This window comes from Etheostoma cragini, chromosome 8 (assembly GCF_013103735.1).
Source record: "Etheostoma cragini isolate CJK2018 chromosome 8, CSU_Ecrag_1.0, whole genome shotgun sequence".
NCBI classification, from domain to species: domain Eukaryota; kingdom Metazoa; phylum Chordata; class Actinopteri; order Perciformes; family Percidae; genus Etheostoma; species Etheostoma cragini.
This window is the reverse complement of record NC_048414.1, coordinates 14,673,675-14,690,437: the sequence shown is the minus strand read 5'-3', so window position 1 is coordinate 14,690,437 and position 16,763 is coordinate 14,673,675. Positions and strand designations below refer to the sequence as shown.

At 38.7% G+C, this 16,763-nt stretch overlaps 3 protein-coding genes and 1 long non-coding RNA gene across 6 annotated transcripts in view; 3 read left to right on the top strand and 1 right to left on the bottom strand.

Moving 5' to 3' along the window:
* LOC117949462 (troponin I, slow skeletal muscle-like) overlaps nucleotides 1-2,406 on the bottom strand; it is a 3,052-nt gene extending 646 nt beyond the window's left edge. Inside the window, exons 1-7 of one of the 2 annotated variants that reach the window (XM_034879771.1) lie at nucleotides 2,198-2,406; nucleotides 1,063-1,091; nucleotides 950-953; nucleotides 684-725; nucleotides 440-571; nucleotides 270-359; nucleotides 7-177 (exon numbers count right to left, since the gene is read on the bottom strand). In XM_034879771.1, the coding sequence (XP_034735662.1) occupies nucleotides 7-177; nucleotides 270-359; nucleotides 440-571; nucleotides 684-725; nucleotides 950-953; nucleotides 1,063-1,073 (450 nt within the window). In that variant the 5' untranslated portion in view covers nucleotides 1,074-1,091; nucleotides 2,198-2,406. Of the gene's footprint in view, nucleotides 1-6; nucleotides 178-269; nucleotides 360-439; nucleotides 572-683; nucleotides 726-949; nucleotides 954-1,062; nucleotides 1,092-2,046; nucleotides 2,061-2,197 lie in introns of those variants that run through there. The other variant, XM_034879772.1, reaches the window with a different exon arrangement.
* LOC117949454 (interleukin-17 receptor A) overlaps nucleotides 1-10,640 on the top strand; it is a 22,796-nt gene extending 12,156 nt beyond the window's left edge. Inside the window, exons 2-7 of the mRNA XM_034879757.1 lie at nucleotides 7,721-7,741; nucleotides 7,844-8,002; nucleotides 8,081-8,155; nucleotides 8,260-8,329; nucleotides 8,758-8,853; nucleotides 8,939-10,640. Coding sequence (XP_034735648.1) covers nucleotides 7,865-8,002; nucleotides 8,081-8,155; nucleotides 8,260-8,329; nucleotides 8,758-8,853; nucleotides 8,939-9,768 — 1,209 coding nt within the window. The 5' untranslated portion in view covers nucleotides 7,721-7,741; nucleotides 7,844-7,864 and the 3' untranslated portion in view covers nucleotides 9,769-10,640. The remainder of the gene's footprint in view (nucleotides 1-7,720; nucleotides 7,742-7,843; nucleotides 8,003-8,080; nucleotides 8,156-8,259; nucleotides 8,330-8,757; nucleotides 8,854-8,938) is intronic.
* Nucleotides 5,151-6,107, top strand: LOC117949472. Its single transcript, XR_004657691.1, has 3 exons — nucleotides 5,151-5,509; nucleotides 5,619-5,640; nucleotides 5,966-6,107. It is a non-coding gene; the product is annotated as an uncharacterized LOC117949472 (long non-coding RNA).
* Nucleotides 10,291-16,763, top strand: zgc:136858 (uncharacterized protein LOC678543 homolog). Of its 2 annotated transcripts, none has more exons than XM_034879698.1 (19): nucleotides 10,291-10,325; nucleotides 11,708-11,810; nucleotides 11,904-12,018; nucleotides 12,112-12,286; nucleotides 12,474-12,585; nucleotides 12,699-12,805; nucleotides 13,128-13,254; nucleotides 13,372-13,492; nucleotides 13,621-13,706; nucleotides 13,869-13,990; nucleotides 14,070-14,129; nucleotides 14,215-14,278; nucleotides 14,370-14,464; nucleotides 14,566-14,694; nucleotides 15,278-15,392; nucleotides 15,479-15,616; nucleotides 15,772-15,938; nucleotides 16,025-16,107; nucleotides 16,241-16,763. In XM_034879698.1, the coding sequence occupies exons 2-19, from the start codon at nucleotides 11,732-11,734 to the stop codon at nucleotides 16,431-16,433; spliced, it is 2,088 nt and encodes a 695-aa protein (XP_034735589.1). In that variant the 5' UTR covers nucleotides 10,291-10,325; nucleotides 11,708-11,731; the 3' UTR covers nucleotides 16,434-16,763. The 2 variants fall into 2 exon arrangements, with proteins under 2 accessions (XP_034735589.1, XP_034735588.1); XM_034879697.1 differs by lacking the exon at nucleotides 10,291-10,325 and adding an exon at nucleotides 10,882-11,113.

Here is a 16,763-nt window from a genome sequence, read left to right as displayed (position 1 = left end):
GTTTACCTTTTCTTCCTCTTTCTTCACTGTCTTAAGATTGGCCTTAAAGTCCGCCTTCATGAGTTTGGAGCTGTCGGAGCATGCACCCAGCATGTCATCTGTAGTTTTCTTCACCCTCTTTAGGTTTGGCCTCTTTGCCCCCTTCAGCCCCGCAATCTTCTGAGACAGCATCTGGATCTGTGATGCAAACATCATACACTTCAATGTCTTGACAGGTCAGTAAATATATGATCTTTTATTTGTGACTTCTTGATTTAGTTTGACTGTACCTCTGTGTCATTTTTGACTGCCTTAACCTCCATATCATAACGAACTTCATCTACAACATCAATCTTATGATGTAGGTCTTTGCAAAGATTCTGTAAAGAAAAATTAAACCAACAGTCAAGATGATGTAGAACAATAATGGCTGAATCGGCATGATTTACTATGCGAGTACCTGGAGCTCCTCGACTGACAGACCTGACAGCTTTAGTGGAGGGTAGCTCTCATTCACAACTCTCACTTTCTCCTGTTTCTTCTCTTCACTTTCAGCCACCAGCAAAGAAGCTGCTCTCTTCAACAGTTTGGACTGTAATATAGTAAAGGGGTAAAAAGCCTTGATCAAAACTATAGCGGTCTCAGAGCATGTGGCATAACGTTAAATACTGTTCACACATGGCCTGAAGGTCTACAAGATCTACCTTTAAATGCAGCCGGCGTGTTGCTGAATATTTTGGCTTTTTCTGAGAGGAAGACAAAAATTGTTTATACATCCAATAAAGTATTAATACAGGCTTTCAAATAGATGTTTAAGCATAAACTGATAGATAGATAGATATATAGATAGATAGATAGATAGATAGATAGATAGATACATAGATAGATAGATAGATAGATAGATAGATAGATAGATACATAGATAGATAGATAGATAGACAGATTGATGATTGTGAAAGAATTGACTCACCGGTCTTTATCAACATGTGACAAGAAAAGCAGAAAAGAGGTATAAAGATATGTTATTATTTAATATACAAATGGTGTGCATAATTGTGGCTCCATTTATAGATTACAACTCACCCCTCAGACATGTCTGCAGTTTACAATACCTTTGGAGCAGAAACAAAGTTTATCTACTAGTATAGATAATCATTATGATCAAAGGTCTCAGTAGTGTTTTCTCCAGATCATGTGAGTGATTAATCCAACTACAGTAGGTCACAGTTAATATATTGAATTATCCTCAGGGGCTCTTATATACATGTTAGTATTCAGCAGAATTTCTTCAGGACCAGTCGATCCGTCCTATTGTTATGGGAGCTGATGAGGAGCCTGTTGCACGGCTATATTTAGCCTCATTGCCACGGTGCTTTGCTGTGTCCCAGCAGCTGCTGCGGCCTTGATGGTGCCAGAGAAATGTTTGGAAGCTAAGACATAAAAAAACAGTTTTTAATCTGAATCCTTTAGGATCCACAACAGTGCTTGTTTTCTGTTTTCCTAGATATTATCCTTTTTATCATATGTCCTTCCCTGTCTTCTCACTTTCCTTCTCTTTGTAGCATCATACTTTGTGTTTTTCATTTATTAAACAACTGCATTAATATTAATAAATATATGCCCCTGCCACAACACAGTAATAAATCCAATATAGAATAAGCCAGCCTGACAGGGTGCGAAAGTCAAGGTAAACAAGCCAAGCAGCAGACCATTCCAAGAAGTCGGCAGTGTTGCCCCTCGACCCAGCTGGTTTCCATTTTATGCGAGCAAGCCATCATCACTTATCACACTAGCTTTTCGGCCATAACGATGGGTCAAGTGTACTGTTACCAACGACTAAGACATTGGGAAGCGGTTCAAGCTTCAGGTTACATTTCTTCACTTTGAAGATCAAGAGATCATCATGAAGCTTGAGGTGTCGTAGAAGTCAATGCTGGAAAGCCATGTTCGGAAAGTTACTTTAAGACCTTGACAAAAGTAGCGGCATAGCAGACATTTCCTCACATAAATACCAGCCACAGTAAATGTGTCAGGGCATGCTCATATGTGGTCTTTATTATTACTTACCTTAAAGCTGGACTGCTGTAACAGCAAGACGTAAGAAGTTAATCTTGCAGTGTCAGGTTAAAGAGCCCCTTTCAATGTCTAGAATAAATGTGATTGACTTTTAGTGTCTTGTTATAAATATCATACGTTGAATCTTTAATTTGAAACTTACCTTAAAGGTGAGAGGAACTCAGAGAGGGCAGCGACTGTTGAGTCAGGAAAAGAAAAAGCACTTCATGATTATTAGTGAAAGAGTTATGTATTCATAGTCTCATGTGAATGGCTCGCTAAAATAGACTCCCTGTCCACCTGACAATTGCTGCAGTCACAGTGCAACCCTATTTGATTTGCCCTCAACCCGTAACCCATTTATCTCATGTGATGTGAAGGGCACACCTCACACATCCCTCACCTAATTGGCAGCTGACTTATCCTCTCTGCAGATATCAGGCGCTCTGAGTGTGTAAGCTTTTGATGATGTGTCATGGGGTGTACTGGCTGAGGCTAACACCAAAGACCAATTGTTTGAAAGATGCCTTTTAAAGTCAGATTTTTAAAAGTTGACAACTTGTTGACATTTTATTAAGTTAAACTTGAATTTTAAAGTCTTTTAATGAAACAGTTTTATTCTCTACCACTTGAAGGTGACAGTCATGTATGTGAGGCTGTACTTTGACAGGAACGCAATACATGCAATATGTTTTCTCAATAGCTTTGGCACAATCCTGGAAAGACTATTACACTTTTCAAACTATATGACTATTTATATATTAGGTCAGTTGCACACATGACTATAGTGATTTGTCATTGCTTTGGCACAAAATGCATTAAGTATGCCCTGCAGATCAAAATAGTTTGCATTCATTTGCTTTTGAATCATATTCTGAAATGCTGCTATCCACGTTTATTGTGTAAATCCTTACATGCAAAATAGAGCACCCAACAATCCCAATAACCTGTCACATATATATTAGTTACATATGATGAAGCAAAAGTGTGTCAAATTTGATTTAGTGTGCATTCCAGGTGGCTAGGTGGGAGTGTGAAGCAATGCAACACAACACCACAAAGTCTGCATGCCTGTGTGCAACATTCCTTCCACTTCTCTACCTATTAGAGAAAACCAAAACATGGCAAAGCGAACAACAAAAGCTGACAATTTTTTCTGGACAGACGAGGAGGGGGAGTTGAATGTTTGTCTGATGATGACAGACACAGTCAACAGCAATAAGCCACAGGACAGCCCCCACGGGAGTACCATCAATAACCCATTGCCTCGCAGTCCTTCAGCTGGTAGAGGAAGGTGAAGCAGACTCTCCTCTCTTCTCCTCCCGCTGTCTCTCTCTTTCTCTTCATCCATAACGTTGTAGCCTACTCTGGCTCAAATACATAGCCAACATATGGTCATTGAACTATAACAACCTTATCCACATTGTTGAAATCATTTCAATATTGAGCCAATACATTGAAAATCTTTTAAATAACAGGAGCCTATAATTTCTGTAGCCTACTCCCTAATATCAGACCAGGCCTACCTGAACACCTTTTTCTCATCTCTCTCCACACAGCTGTCTTAATCCATTTGCATTTTTACCCTTTAGATGGAAACGCGACAGTGGAGCGTTTTTAAGATTTCCAATCTGGAGGATGGTTTCACTTTTTGTGTTTTTAAGCCCCAAAAAAAGTGTTGCCGTCTAAACAAAAGGCACATCTGATAAAATATTTTTAAGTTTTCACCATTTTAGGCTTAACATGTTTAGGCTACATGGGAAACAATACAACTTCCTCACAACAGACAGGTAGCACTGACAGGTGAGGAGGATATCAGGCGTAATGTTGATAAAATTGTGTGGCCAGACAGAGAGGAGATTGGCTGACCCTTGAGGTTGATACATTTGTAACATATCTTCTTTTTTTGCACATCTTGCACAACTGTTCCTGGTTATTTTGCTGTTGTACATCTTTTTTCTGTACAACCTTCTTTTGTGTATTCTTGGTTGACTGGTGTGTACATACATTTAGCAAGTATATTGTGTGCCATAGATGACATCAATACTATTCAGCTGCCTACATACACAATGTTAGCAATGTAGTATAATGTTTATCATGTTCACTATCTTAGCTTACTGTGTTGCACATGCTAAAAGCATTTGTTTATTAGCACTAAACACAAATTACAGAGAAGGATGATGTCCTTCGTTTTGCAGGTATTCTCTAGAGCCACTAGCATGGATAACATAATTGTGTTTATATGCACTAGTTTGCATGTCAATCTCTCCTGGTTTAAGGTTGAGGAGAGACTATCAGCATCATTCCTGGCTTTTGTTAAAAAAACATTAATTGTTAATTGTTTGCATAGTCAACTCACATTTAGCTCTAACACACCCCACTAGACATGCCGTCAGAGGTCTTTTCACAGTTCCTAGATCCCAAACACAATAAATGTAATGTACAATATTGTATCGAGGTATGGTTGCATGGAACTCACTTCCAGCTGAGATTCCTAAAGCGCACAGTGAAGCTCGTTGAATATTAATGAGATCTGGTACAAACTGAGCTGATTCTTCTTGCAGAAGGCTGCTTTCTGAAACAAATAACTTTATCATTTAAATGTGTATTAGTTGGCAAAGTATGACAATGTACAATGTATAAGGTTGCCACCAATTCTGGAAATGAATAATGAGGGGAAAAAACTAAAACATGTAAACTAAAGAACACTAGTACTGAATGTTCAGTCAATTGCTCTCTGCTGGACAAACTTTGACACCATTTGTAAATCATCCAAAAGCCTTGTTTTCTGTATTAAATGTTCTGTAAGAAAGTTTTTGTATTGCTGAATATTGGACATTAAATATGCAGATACCGATAAATACCGACACGTCTGCAATGAGCCAAAAAAAAAAAATTGGCAGGGCTCTATTTAATACACTCATCTTGTAATCATGTAAACTTCCCAGGTTCAAGTCTGGCCGGGTAGCCGTTTTTTTTAGTTAGTTATAAATCTGTTTCCAGCCACCAAAGTGCAATTTTAACTTTGTGAATGTGGGCCTACATCTTGTAAATGTGGTCACTGCTGCCCTCTAGGGTGTAGAACTCTCTGTTCAAAATGTCAGTAAGAAAGCAATATTTTCAGCCCATGCAATGTTCTGCAGGGGAAAGGAAACTGCAAACTACATTTGGTCAGAGCATCCTTCCTACGTATTTAGATGACAGTGTCTGATAAACGTGAAACAAATCCCATTGGTTGAGTTTATATCACAAAGAGCCTTCTCTGTGTTTGTTCAAGCAAACCATTCAACCATCTTTCTAAATGGAGTTGATTATTGTTCTTGTTTACTTGATAGGTTTTAAATCTTTTCCACCTGTGTTGTGTAGCTACACCAGAATGATCCACATTCCTTTTTTTTGTTTTAGTTTGCCTGCTGGACTCAGAGTGTCATCTACTCTTCGGATTCTGGACATGCGTCCGGACTGCAACCAAGAGGTTAGGATTCAATCTATGAAAAATAAATACAAGCAATCCTATGAAAGAAAACTGAGGGAAATTTGCAGTCCTAGATTCATCAAGTCAAACTTATCTTGTATTTTTCCAGGGTCTTGCCAACTGCAAAATTAGTAAGTATCTTATCTGTCAAATCAGTACACTAAAGTTCATATGGCCTACTCATATATAGAAAAGAGATCAACCAATAGGTTGAGGGAGGCAATAGTTTGTGCAAATAGTTAAAGTATTTCCATTATAATTATACCATTATAACTAAAACTTATATATATACAATTAGACATCTATCATAGATTAAAAATAGATGTGGTGTTAATCTAAGCATGGTGAAATGATTTGTGAAAGAAAATACATTTTTGAATTTGATTTATATGCCCCTACACATAAGTTGAATATAATTACAACATTATAATATTATTGTCATTCCCTAAATGTCAGACAACTGCTCAGAGAAGCGCATGGTCGTACCTAGAATTGATGCTCCTGTCGGCCCAGAATGGGTTGGTGAGCATGTGGGAGTCTGGATGGACAAACAAGGGCCTGTTTCTGTTATGAATGTGACGTGGAAAATAAGATCTGATGGTAAGTCATGCTAAAAGTATGTATTTTAAAAGTGTAGTATTGTTTATTGTAGCTCATGTTTTAAAATGCATCAACTGCAAGTTGTAAACTAACTAGTCTTTAATCAAAGGTGAATAGAAATTCAGACATTAGAGATAGCATTTATATCAAATATACTTTCTCTTCTATTCACAGCGTCAAGTGTAGTAGCACTTAATGGGACAAAAATAAATATTCTGGATGAAAGTACAAATCAAAGTTTGTGTGTGCAGTATTCTTACAAACTCAAGCAACAGCAGAATCCAAATTATAAAAGGGTAAGATTGTGACCCACTTGTTTATTTATACAACGAGATAACTGGACAAGCAGTAAATACGTTACAGACTTGTTTTTCTTTATCAGTGGACATTTTCCATTGACCGTGTCATGGTGGAGCCTGGGCATACATATCTGGTGTCTGTTATAAATCTGCCAGAACCTAAGATTGGGGACTACAGAATTAAAAAGCCAATCACCATCCCAGGTAAGTTACCTCCATATCCCTGAAATCTGCATGAAAAAGCAGAGAGGCATTTATTATAAATTATTTATGTTTGCTTTACAAACAAGGTTAGAGGGTACAATTTCTCAAGCTTTTTTGCAGACAGAGGTCCATATTACACATCACACAGTATAAAAAAGACATTCTGACATACAAAATAATTCCATTTTCACTTATAGCATGTACAGGCAATTGCACCAATGTCTCTTAATCTAGAAGTGTATCTATAACAGCTTTTTAGAGGACTGACTAGGGCTTCAATTATATGGTTCTCTGTAAAAATCAGTTGTCTTGAGAGTGCCTCACAGGTTGGCCCTCTAGTGGATACAAACAACTGACTGGTACTATGATTTTGTGTTGGTGTGTAACTACAATGTGGGCTTCTGACAGATGTCTCAGGTATCACAGTTAAAATAAAGAGTGTGGAAAGATTTGTGCTCTTGTATCAGGAAATTAGTAACAACATACTGTATACCATCCCAAAAAGTAATCTGTGTAATACATATTGTGAGAATGGCGCTTCCCAAAACTATAATTTTTCTTTCACATTTATAACACTTTGTCAAATAGGAGAAAAACATGTTGTTGCCTCTGAAGAGCTTCTTCATGTGTCTCGTCAGAGTGGGGCTGGGCAAAATAACGATATCAAAATGTCTATTTTTTTATTTTTTTTCTACATCATTTCTATTGCAATGTAGAAAAACTAGTGGCCAAGCTGTTACGGCCTAATTTACGTCATTTGGGCGGCGCTTTTTGTTCTGATCCTTGCTCAATGCACATGGGAGCAAAGCTTAAGCAAACCATAGAGCTGCTGTTTTGCTAACATGGTGTATACACAAATAGACTTTACAATTTAATTGTTTTATGTAAAGTATTTAATGAATTGTCAGAAAACTTGTTTATCATTTGTTCTGATAAATATATTTTGAGGTTTGAAATGACATATATATCATTGCCCAGCCCTAGTTCATAATGATCAGCACAATTCACTGAATGATTTGTTACTTCTTGTAAATCCAATATATCCAATGCAAAACTATATTTAAAATGTTCTAATCATAATATTTTCCTGTCATGGCCAGGGTGCAAGGCCCAAATATGTCTGGAAAATAATGATAAATATTACAATATTAACATCTCAGGGTTTTTAATTGGCCACTCTAAGTGCTCCAGGACCATCTAAGCATTGTGCTCTGCATGTTTTGTTATTTCAGAAAGTACATGGGATCCAAGCATGACCACTGCTGTGTCTCTTAATAAGGAACGTAAAAGCTTTTCCGTTGTTGTGGGTTTTGAGGCAGTACCATATTCTGAGAGATACCAAGTCTCCATCCAGAGTCATGGTTTCTATTACTCAACTAATGTCTCAAAGGTAATTACACTTACAGCTTGTTTAGCATTAAATATTGAAGCGTGTGCACAAATAACATTGTCATACCTTTCTCCATAGGAAAACAGATCATCATTAAATGTGACATTTGAGTTTGGTTGGTCGCAGCTCTCACAATGTAAAATACTTTTAATGGTGAGTTCAATTTTTATATCTGTTGTCCCATCCCTGACAGTTGATAAAGTAATCTTACGTGCAGAGATTTAACATCAGCTCACCTTACTCTGCTTGTCTTTAAGATTCAGCCGTTCTTTAATCGATGCAAGAATGACTGTAAGCCCCAAAATAAGACAATTGATTTATGCTCAGGTAAGTACAATTTATGATATAAATACAGTATGATGTATTTTTAACACTTATATGGTGCAGAGCTTAAATCAGCGGTTCCCAATCCTTTGTGGCTTGTGACCCCTTAAAATAAAGCAGGACTCACTTGCAGTCCCTTGTTGAAGGTGTCAGAAGCCTTTCAGTTTTTACCTCTAAACTTCTCAGATTGACTTATTTGAGACCCAAAGATGTAAAAAAAATATTCCATAGTTTACAAAGACGCAAAGAATAGAGAAAATACTGAAAGGTTATATTTTTGTTCTTTTCTATCCCTTTAAACATTTTGCAAACCCTTCAGATTTATCTTGTGTCCTGATGCCCAGATTGGGAATCACTGGCCTAATATTACTTGGATTTCTTTTGGTTTTGTAGATAGGTAGGTAAATATATGTTTATTTGTGTTTTTTTAGATTATCCACCACGGACCTTCATTATAAAAGCAACTGTCGGGCTGCTTTTCATCGGTGGTTGCCTTGCTTGTTTACTGCGGTGTGCCTCTCAGAAAGGTTTGCCTTCTTGTAAATGCACAGTATTGAATAAAACCCAGCTTGAATTGATCATCAATCAATAGACTTTACTCTTTCCTCGCAGATCCTGTGAACACAGCATCATCTGCTGCCAAACAACAACCACAAGGTTTTCAAGTGCAAGAGAGAAAAAAAGTCCTTGTCATCTACTCCCTGGATCACCCTTTATACAAACACATTGTCATGAAGCTGTGTGCCTTCCTGGTGACCAAATGTGGTACTGAAGTGGTCCTGGATCTGTTTGACTCCACAAGACTAGGAGTGTTGGGAAGCATCCAGTGGTTGGACTGGCACAGAGAACAAATAGATAAGATACTTATTCTCTGCTCACGAGGAGTGCAAGCCAAATGGAGAGCCATGTGTGGTGACAAACAGATTTTTCTGAGAGAGGATGCCCGTTCACCTGTAGGTGACATGCTCAGTCCAGCCCTCAGCCTCATGATCCCCCATTTTATCCAATCCGCATCATTTGAAAAGTACATAGTGGCTTACTTTGGTGACGTTTGTTCTGAAGAGGATGTTCCTTTACCTTTCAACATTACAGTAAGATACAAGCTGATGAAACAGTTTGAGGAGCTCTTTTTCAGAATCTTGGACACTGACAAACATGAGCCCGGCAAAGTAAATCATATTGAGGGGCTTTCAGAGGACGAGTATCATCGTTGTCCCTCAGGTGGAGCCTTGCGGGATGCCATAGAGGCTTTTCATGCACACCAGCTGGAGAATCCACAGTGGTTTGAAAATGAATTTGTAGAAAGCTCAAAGACCTCAGCTGAAATCTGTTACAATGCAGAAATAACCACGAACCTCGTTACATATTCTGTAGCCGACTCAACCCAAATCACCAGTTATTGTAAAGACACAAAAAGTGATTTCAATGCAAACAAAACATGACTTTACGTGGCTGAGAACATGCAGCCAGATTGATATGATTGCCTTTTTTGAGACATCAATGGAGATCCTCCCAACACTTTGATGAAACTATCAAAAGTAGTCCATGAGTTATTCAGCTCATGTTCTCCAATCGTAGGAGGAACAGACATCTGCTGAGAAAAATAACCAGTGGATACAAACAGATATTGAACTCATATTGGAGCAAGTAATGAGCAGATATGTGAACAATGACTGTAGAAGAATTGTATGAATCTGTGTAACTTTTCACCAACCTGTTACCAGATGTGAATAAAAAAGAATATGTGGTGATTTTGTGTAAATGTATCACAGTTGTTTTCTATATTATTTCATTTATTTAACATGTATCTGCTTGTCTTCATATCAGTTCTACAGTATTTTTGCATATTGCATTAATGTTAAATATCGTTTGCTTTCTCTCAGCCAAATGCAGAGTAGTTACAGGGATCTGTGGTTGATGCTTTTGGTCTGTGTAAACAAACTTGGTCAAAGTTCAGCTTTCTGGGCAAGATATCTAGCATTTTGTTGCACTGGAGAAGGTAAGCAGTTAACCATGTTTGTGGGACACTGTTTTGTATGATAGTGAGCAAATTGAATGTAATGTGCTTTGGACTTGATTTTTTAATTAACAATTGTATCAGAGAGTCTCCCTCCTGCATCAAAGACAGAGTATGTGAGCAGAAATAAAAATTTGTTGTTAACTCCTTTAGACTGATGAAGCTTTTTAGATATTTTCATTGTGGTTTGAATTGTTTGTTGACGTGTCTCTGATCCTCTCAGTGTCATTGATGAGATTTTAGATTAAATACAGTGTTAAATTTGCAATTCTGGCAAACAAAATCAGTTGTAAAGTATTGACTTTTTTTGGTCTGTTTGTAAGTTACTGACAATGTAGTAACTTCAGCTAACAATCTTAAGTGCAGAAATCATAGACTGTGTAGAAAGAATGGACATAGCATCGGTGACGTCACCCATTGGTTCTTAGACTGCCATTTTGAAGCCATCGGAGTCGGCCACTGCTGGAAATAATGCAGGTTTAACGCACTTCCACATTGGCTTCACTTTTCAGGCAAGGAAGCAGGCATTAATGTGGCATGGTAGGAAAGAAAGATAACAATACTGACCCCGGCTCTGGAATTTGGTTTTCGGTTTCTGAGAGTGGCCCCAAAGAGGGGGATGGGGGTGGGAACTTGTCCCAACCAGTCCCAACTAACTGGAGCAAAGAAAATCCTTACAATGGCTGAGTTGGACTTGGAGTGACAGAGAACACACTGCAGGGTGTGAGGCAACTGGGGAGCCTATTTGTTTTGTCGTTAAAGAAGCTGAGGTAATGTTTATTGGTTTGACATTTTGGGTTACTTCAGCAGTTCTTTTTTAAGAGATTATTCTATATTTAATTTAAGTTAGACACACCATGTATACTGTATATGTGTATATATGTTTTACAAATAAAGTTTATACTTCAAATCAAGAAGTGTACAGGTAGTAAATTTAGCAATAAAATCAATCCACTAGACATATGGAGATGTTTTTTTGTAATTGAAAGTGGGACTGTAACTTTTGAATGTATGTTGAAAAGAAGACTTGTAAGGGGGTTTGTTTTTTTCCTCCATAATTATCAACTAATCAGAAAGTACATTTTTATTCTCTTGATGCCCAGTCCCACTCTTAATCCTTTTAGACTAACACAGTCTCCCAAACTATTCTTTAAATATGAAAAACTGAAGAAAATGACATCCCAAGTCCTAATATCAATGCAGATGACTACAAGTGCTTGCTTGAGAAGGAGGGGGAACCTTGGAGGCGAGACCGTGGCCTTAAGAACAACAGTCTGCAAAAGTCAAAGAAACTTGAGAATTGGGAGAAAAGCATGAGCCCACACCATTTTTCACATTCTGATTTAAAAACTTCATGTTTTCAGGGTTTTGCTCAAAATCTGAACAGAATGAGGATGTTAAAGAGAGCCTCTGCATGCATTCTGAAAAGAGGGATCACAACTTATCAGAGCAGATTGTGCAAGAATGGTAAATACATCCAAAAGTGTAATAAAGGACATACACACTTCATAACCGATTGATAATAATGATGATTGATGTGAATGGCACTTCTTCTCTTAGACAGCCTCTTCAGAGTGCATCCATCTGTATCTCAGGCACTGGCAGAAAACAAACCAGTGGTTGCACTTGAGAGTACTATTATCACACACGGAATGCCCTATCCACACAACCTGAGGTACCCTGTTTTAAGTGTCAGTAAACTCTGATTGCCATCAGCTAAAAGTTATTTTAATCCTTGATAATGAATGCCATTGATGTTTTAATAAAGCACAGCAAAGGAGGTGGAGGCAATAGTGAGAGCTGAAGGAGCCACCCCAGCTACAGTCGGGGTGATCGACGGTGAAGTCCATGTTGGTCTTTCCTCAGAGTTGCTCGACCACCTCGCCCGCTGCAAGAACTCCCTGAAGGTGTCCCGTCGTGATCTGCCCTACGTCATCAGCAAAGTGAGTCAGATTTGTGTATTTGGATGTAAGCACCAATCTCCAAGGCAAATTCTACTGTGGCAATAAACTCCTTTCTGAAACCCGCTCATCTCAGAATAATCCGAACATGAAGGTCGACCCAGTGACATCCACTTTGATTACTTAAGTCTGTCACTTATGGTGTTGTTTTGTTATGTTATTTTCTCAGGGGCTCTCTGGGGGAACAACCGTGTCGGCCACTATGATAGCAGCACACCGAGCAGGCATCCCTGTGTTTGTCACAGGGGGCATTGGAGGCGTTCACAGAGACGGAGAGAACAGTAAGTCTATAGAACAGTAAGTAATAAATACTTTACACATGGTAGGTTACAGTAAGAAGAATAAGTTAGTGTTATGGTGTGAAGACTTACTTGTATCATCATCATTCCTCCAGGTCTGGACATCAGTGCAGATCTGACAGAACTTGGCCGGACTCCCATTGCAGTGGTCTCTGCTGGTGTTAAGTCTATTCTGGACATTGGTCGGACCCTGGAGTTCCTTGTAAGAAAATTGGGATAATGTCGTCACTGTAAAATGATACTATGTTTTCCATTTGAGTGTGTACTTAAGTCAGCCAAATGTGTATTTGCAATATTTTGTGTCATGTTGGCTTGTAGTGACTTAAGTTTAATGGGTTTTATGGTAACAAACAGTAGATAGGGGTGTTAGAAGAGGCATACAATAAGACAAGCTTTACATCACAAAGGGCAAGTTGGGGTGGAAATTGTGCAGAATAAAGGAAGCAGACAGATGTTGGGCGGAGCTGTGTTAGAAGGGCACTCAATGTGGACTTATTTATTTCTGTTTTTGTATCTTTTATTAGGAGACGCAGGGTGTCTGCGTAGCCACTTATGGAGAGTCAAATAATTTCCCAGCTTTCTTCTCTCCACAAAGTGGATTCACATCTCCATACCAAGTCTGCAATCCTGAGGAAGCTGCAAAACTCATTGGTATATCAGCATTTTATATTCTTGACCCTTAACAGACAGAGGTCAAGATTCAATATCTACCAACACTTGTTATCTATTCAAACCTGTTTTAATTGTGAATGTTTTTGCATCATTTAGCAAGCATTCTGTCACTGGGTCTCCAAAGCGGTGTAGTGTTAGCGGTCCCCATCGCAGAGGAGCACGCAGCAACCGGTCAGCAGATAGAGGAAGCCATACAGGCCGCAGTAAAAGAGGCAAGGTACGGAACGTCTGTCAGAGGAGTTTTGTTGTCTGGATCTCATTTTTGTCATGACGAAGCAAATCAAATGCACTGTTTATCTCAGCTGGAAAAATTGTCACTTTTTGTTCTTTTTTTCATTTACTCAGAGATAAAGGTATAACAGGAAGAGACGTGACGCCATTCATTCTTGAAAAGGTCAATGAGCTGACTGAAGGAAAGTCCCTTCAGGCCAGTATCCTTCTGAAAATCTGAATCATTGAGAACTCAAGCAGAGAACATGATCACATCAAATTCTTTGGAAAGTAAAGGGCACAGAGAAGACTGATCAAGTTGTTTTCTCCTAGGCCAGACAATGTTACAGGGACTACATCTCCTTAACTAGTTATGTTCTCAGACATTGCTCTCATTCATAACAATGCTAAAGTTGGCAGTCAGATAGCCTGCGCACTGTCAAAACAGATAACTGAAAGAAAGTTAAAAGAAAAGACTCATCATCATGGAAAACACTCTGATATTGTGAGTATAAACACTTATGATGGCCTTGTTTAGTCAAACATTGGGACAATACAGTACCCATAAGGCTGTTCTTTCACAGGTTGTCATCGGAGGAATAAATGTTGATTTCATCGCTAAAGGGAAGACAAAAACACTTCAGGTAAGTATAATTTATTCACATTGCAGGCCATGTAAGGACATATTATGTAGGTTACTTCTGAGAACAAACTTGTTGTGTCTTTCAGTTTGGACAGACCAACCCAGGAAGTGTCTGTCAGTCATTTGGCGGTGTAGGACGGAACATTGCTGGTGTGTTTTTATCTGATTATGTACATGCACACGTTGTCAGTACTTCAAATCTGATTGCCTCACACAACCTTCTTCTGTGCTTTCATCTCAGACTCTCTGAGTCGGTTAGGCAGTAACCTCCTGTTCATCTCAGCTACTGGAGCTGATTCACACAGTGAAGCAGTGTTGAACTATTGTAAGCATATGGTATGTGAACATAAACAGTTTCTTACATAAGCAAGGTTATAATCTCCTGTACTCAAATATATAAATGTTACATTCTTGACTTTTTTTCTTATTTCTGTAAGAACACAAGTGGTGTGGCCAGGCTAGAAGAGCAAAGCACAGCAACTTACTGTGCTGTTATTACTGAGAGTGGAGAACTGAGTCTTGGACTGGGAGACATGGACATTCATCAGCAGATCACAGAGCAATATGTAAGAATTACTGACAAAGTTATTCAATTTAAGCAAGGCTAGGCCAGGATTTGTGTTTCAATACCATTTTCAGAACCATATTCACTGGCTAAAGACATAGTCCTGAAAGTTTTTTTCACATCAAACTGAAATCTTGATACCATTTATGCTTGGCATTTATTCTGTTGTAGCTTTTAAATGAGCATTACAATTTAACTTTCACATTAGTGGCGACATCCACCATTCCTCCGCTGGAATGAACAGATAATGACACATGCATGTACTGGACTAAATTCAAACGACAAGAGCTGCCATGCAGCCATTGCAAATAATGTTTGTGCACAAGCATATGTCATGTATGACGTAATGCCTTTATCGTTCAACCCCAGTTATCAAACTTCAGGCTCAAGACAAATGGGGATCATCTTTTAGTGTTTCAGCTCCAACACTACACAAGTCTTTTTTTAAGTAAAAATACCAAATATTTTCCAGTTGCACCTTCCATTCCCGGACATTCTTGTTGCACCACTTGTTTTGAAAGGTGCTAGAGAAATAAATGTCCTTGCTTAATTTATTTATTCCATCTTTGAATATCTTTTTGTAGGTGGCACAGTTTGAGAAGCAGCTTTCATCAGCCACTCTGGTTTGTCTTGATGGAAACATTCCTGTCTCCACCATCAACTATGTTTGCTCTATTGCAAAAAAACACAACATAAATGGTGAGCATGGAGAGATAGTCACTATGGACCATCGGGGTCGAAAGCTTTCATTGATTCTGACACAATACAACCAATGTGTTTCACAGTCTGGTACGAGCCAACGGATTCAAAAAAGGCTCGTAAGCCATTCCTGTCAGACGCCTGGAAGTCTCTGTCCTATTCATCTCCAAACCTTGCAGAGTTGTTCACCATGAACGAAACACTGGGTATCCCAACACCTGAAGGTAAACTGTATTCAAGAATAAGCATTTTGTGGTTCAACTGTATTTTACTCTCAAACGCATATTCCCAGGTTACATTATTGTAGTTAGGGTTATTGTGAAAAATGCAAATAATGTGACAGTTATTGAGTATGTGGTTTTGACTTGTGGGGTGGCAGTGCTACCGAGCTCTCTGGAGGAGCTGCTGAGTGTCGCTGTGGATCTCTCACGCCCTCTACTGGAGCACATCCACTGCCTGGTGGTGACTCTGGGGGCTAGTGGAGTGCTGCTGTGCGGAGAGCATGATGCAGGCTCGGTCAACCTGCAGCCAAGAAAACAGAAGAGGGTAAGGACAACTTATATTTAAACTGAAAATGATGATGAAGATTATAGCAGTGAAAGTGAAGATGTTTTCTGCATCTGTGTTTGCAGAGGAGGCAGCTTTGTGCTGTCCACTACCCAGCACTGACTGTGACAGCAGAGGAGACAATGAATGTGTCTGGAGCAGGAGATAGGTGCTCAAATTTCACTTGACCTCCTTTCTCTTCCTTATAGTTGTTTATATTCAAAACTTCCTGTCACACTTTCTCTTACTAGTGACTCAACAACATTCACACAAAAAGACACTCGTCTCCGCTTTGTCTGCAGTCTGGCAGGTGCTTTAATGGCTGGGATTCTCCAGCGGCGAGACACAGACTGTTGTGTTCGGATGGGGCTCCTGGCTGCACGGTTGTCCCTGGCGTCCCCGCACCCCATCGCCCCCACACTCACCTTGGACTCTGTGGATCCCAACAAAGTCCAGACCCATTGGCCCAAACCCAGCTTCATGTGGATAGCTTAAACATATTTTCAAATAACTTTTGAAGACCGGTTCTATTATGCATTGGTTTGTTAATTCAATAATTTTTAGCATTAATATTTGTGATTGGATTCTTAAAAAAAACACAATAAAAGTGAGTGAGTAAATGAATGTAAGCTGATGACATGGTTTTACTAAAATCATTTAATCCAATTTTTATTTCATAAGGAAATTAATATCCATAATAATTGATAAATAAATTAACTATCTTTTCTTAAACTTTGCTTGAGTTCATAATTGAAACTCCTTGATTGCAAGATGTTTTGATTTGTCATAATAAATGAAAGTACATTATGATAGCAGTGGTGGAGG

Excerpts from the sequence above, each read along its gene's own strand:
- zgc:136858 (XM_034879698.1), top strand. The coding sequence starts at position 11,732 with ATGAGGATGTTAAAGAGAGCCTCTGCATGCATTCTGAAAAGAGGGATC. Across the intron at positions 13,493-13,620 it reads GCCGCAGTAAAAGAGGCAAG|AGATAAAGGTATAACAGGAA; the intron begins GTACGGAACGTC and ends TCATTTACTCAG. Across the intron at positions 15,939-16,024 it reads AGCCAAGAAAACAGAAGAGG|AGGAGGCAGCTTTGTGCTGT; the intron begins GTAAGGACAACT and ends CTGTGTTTGCAG.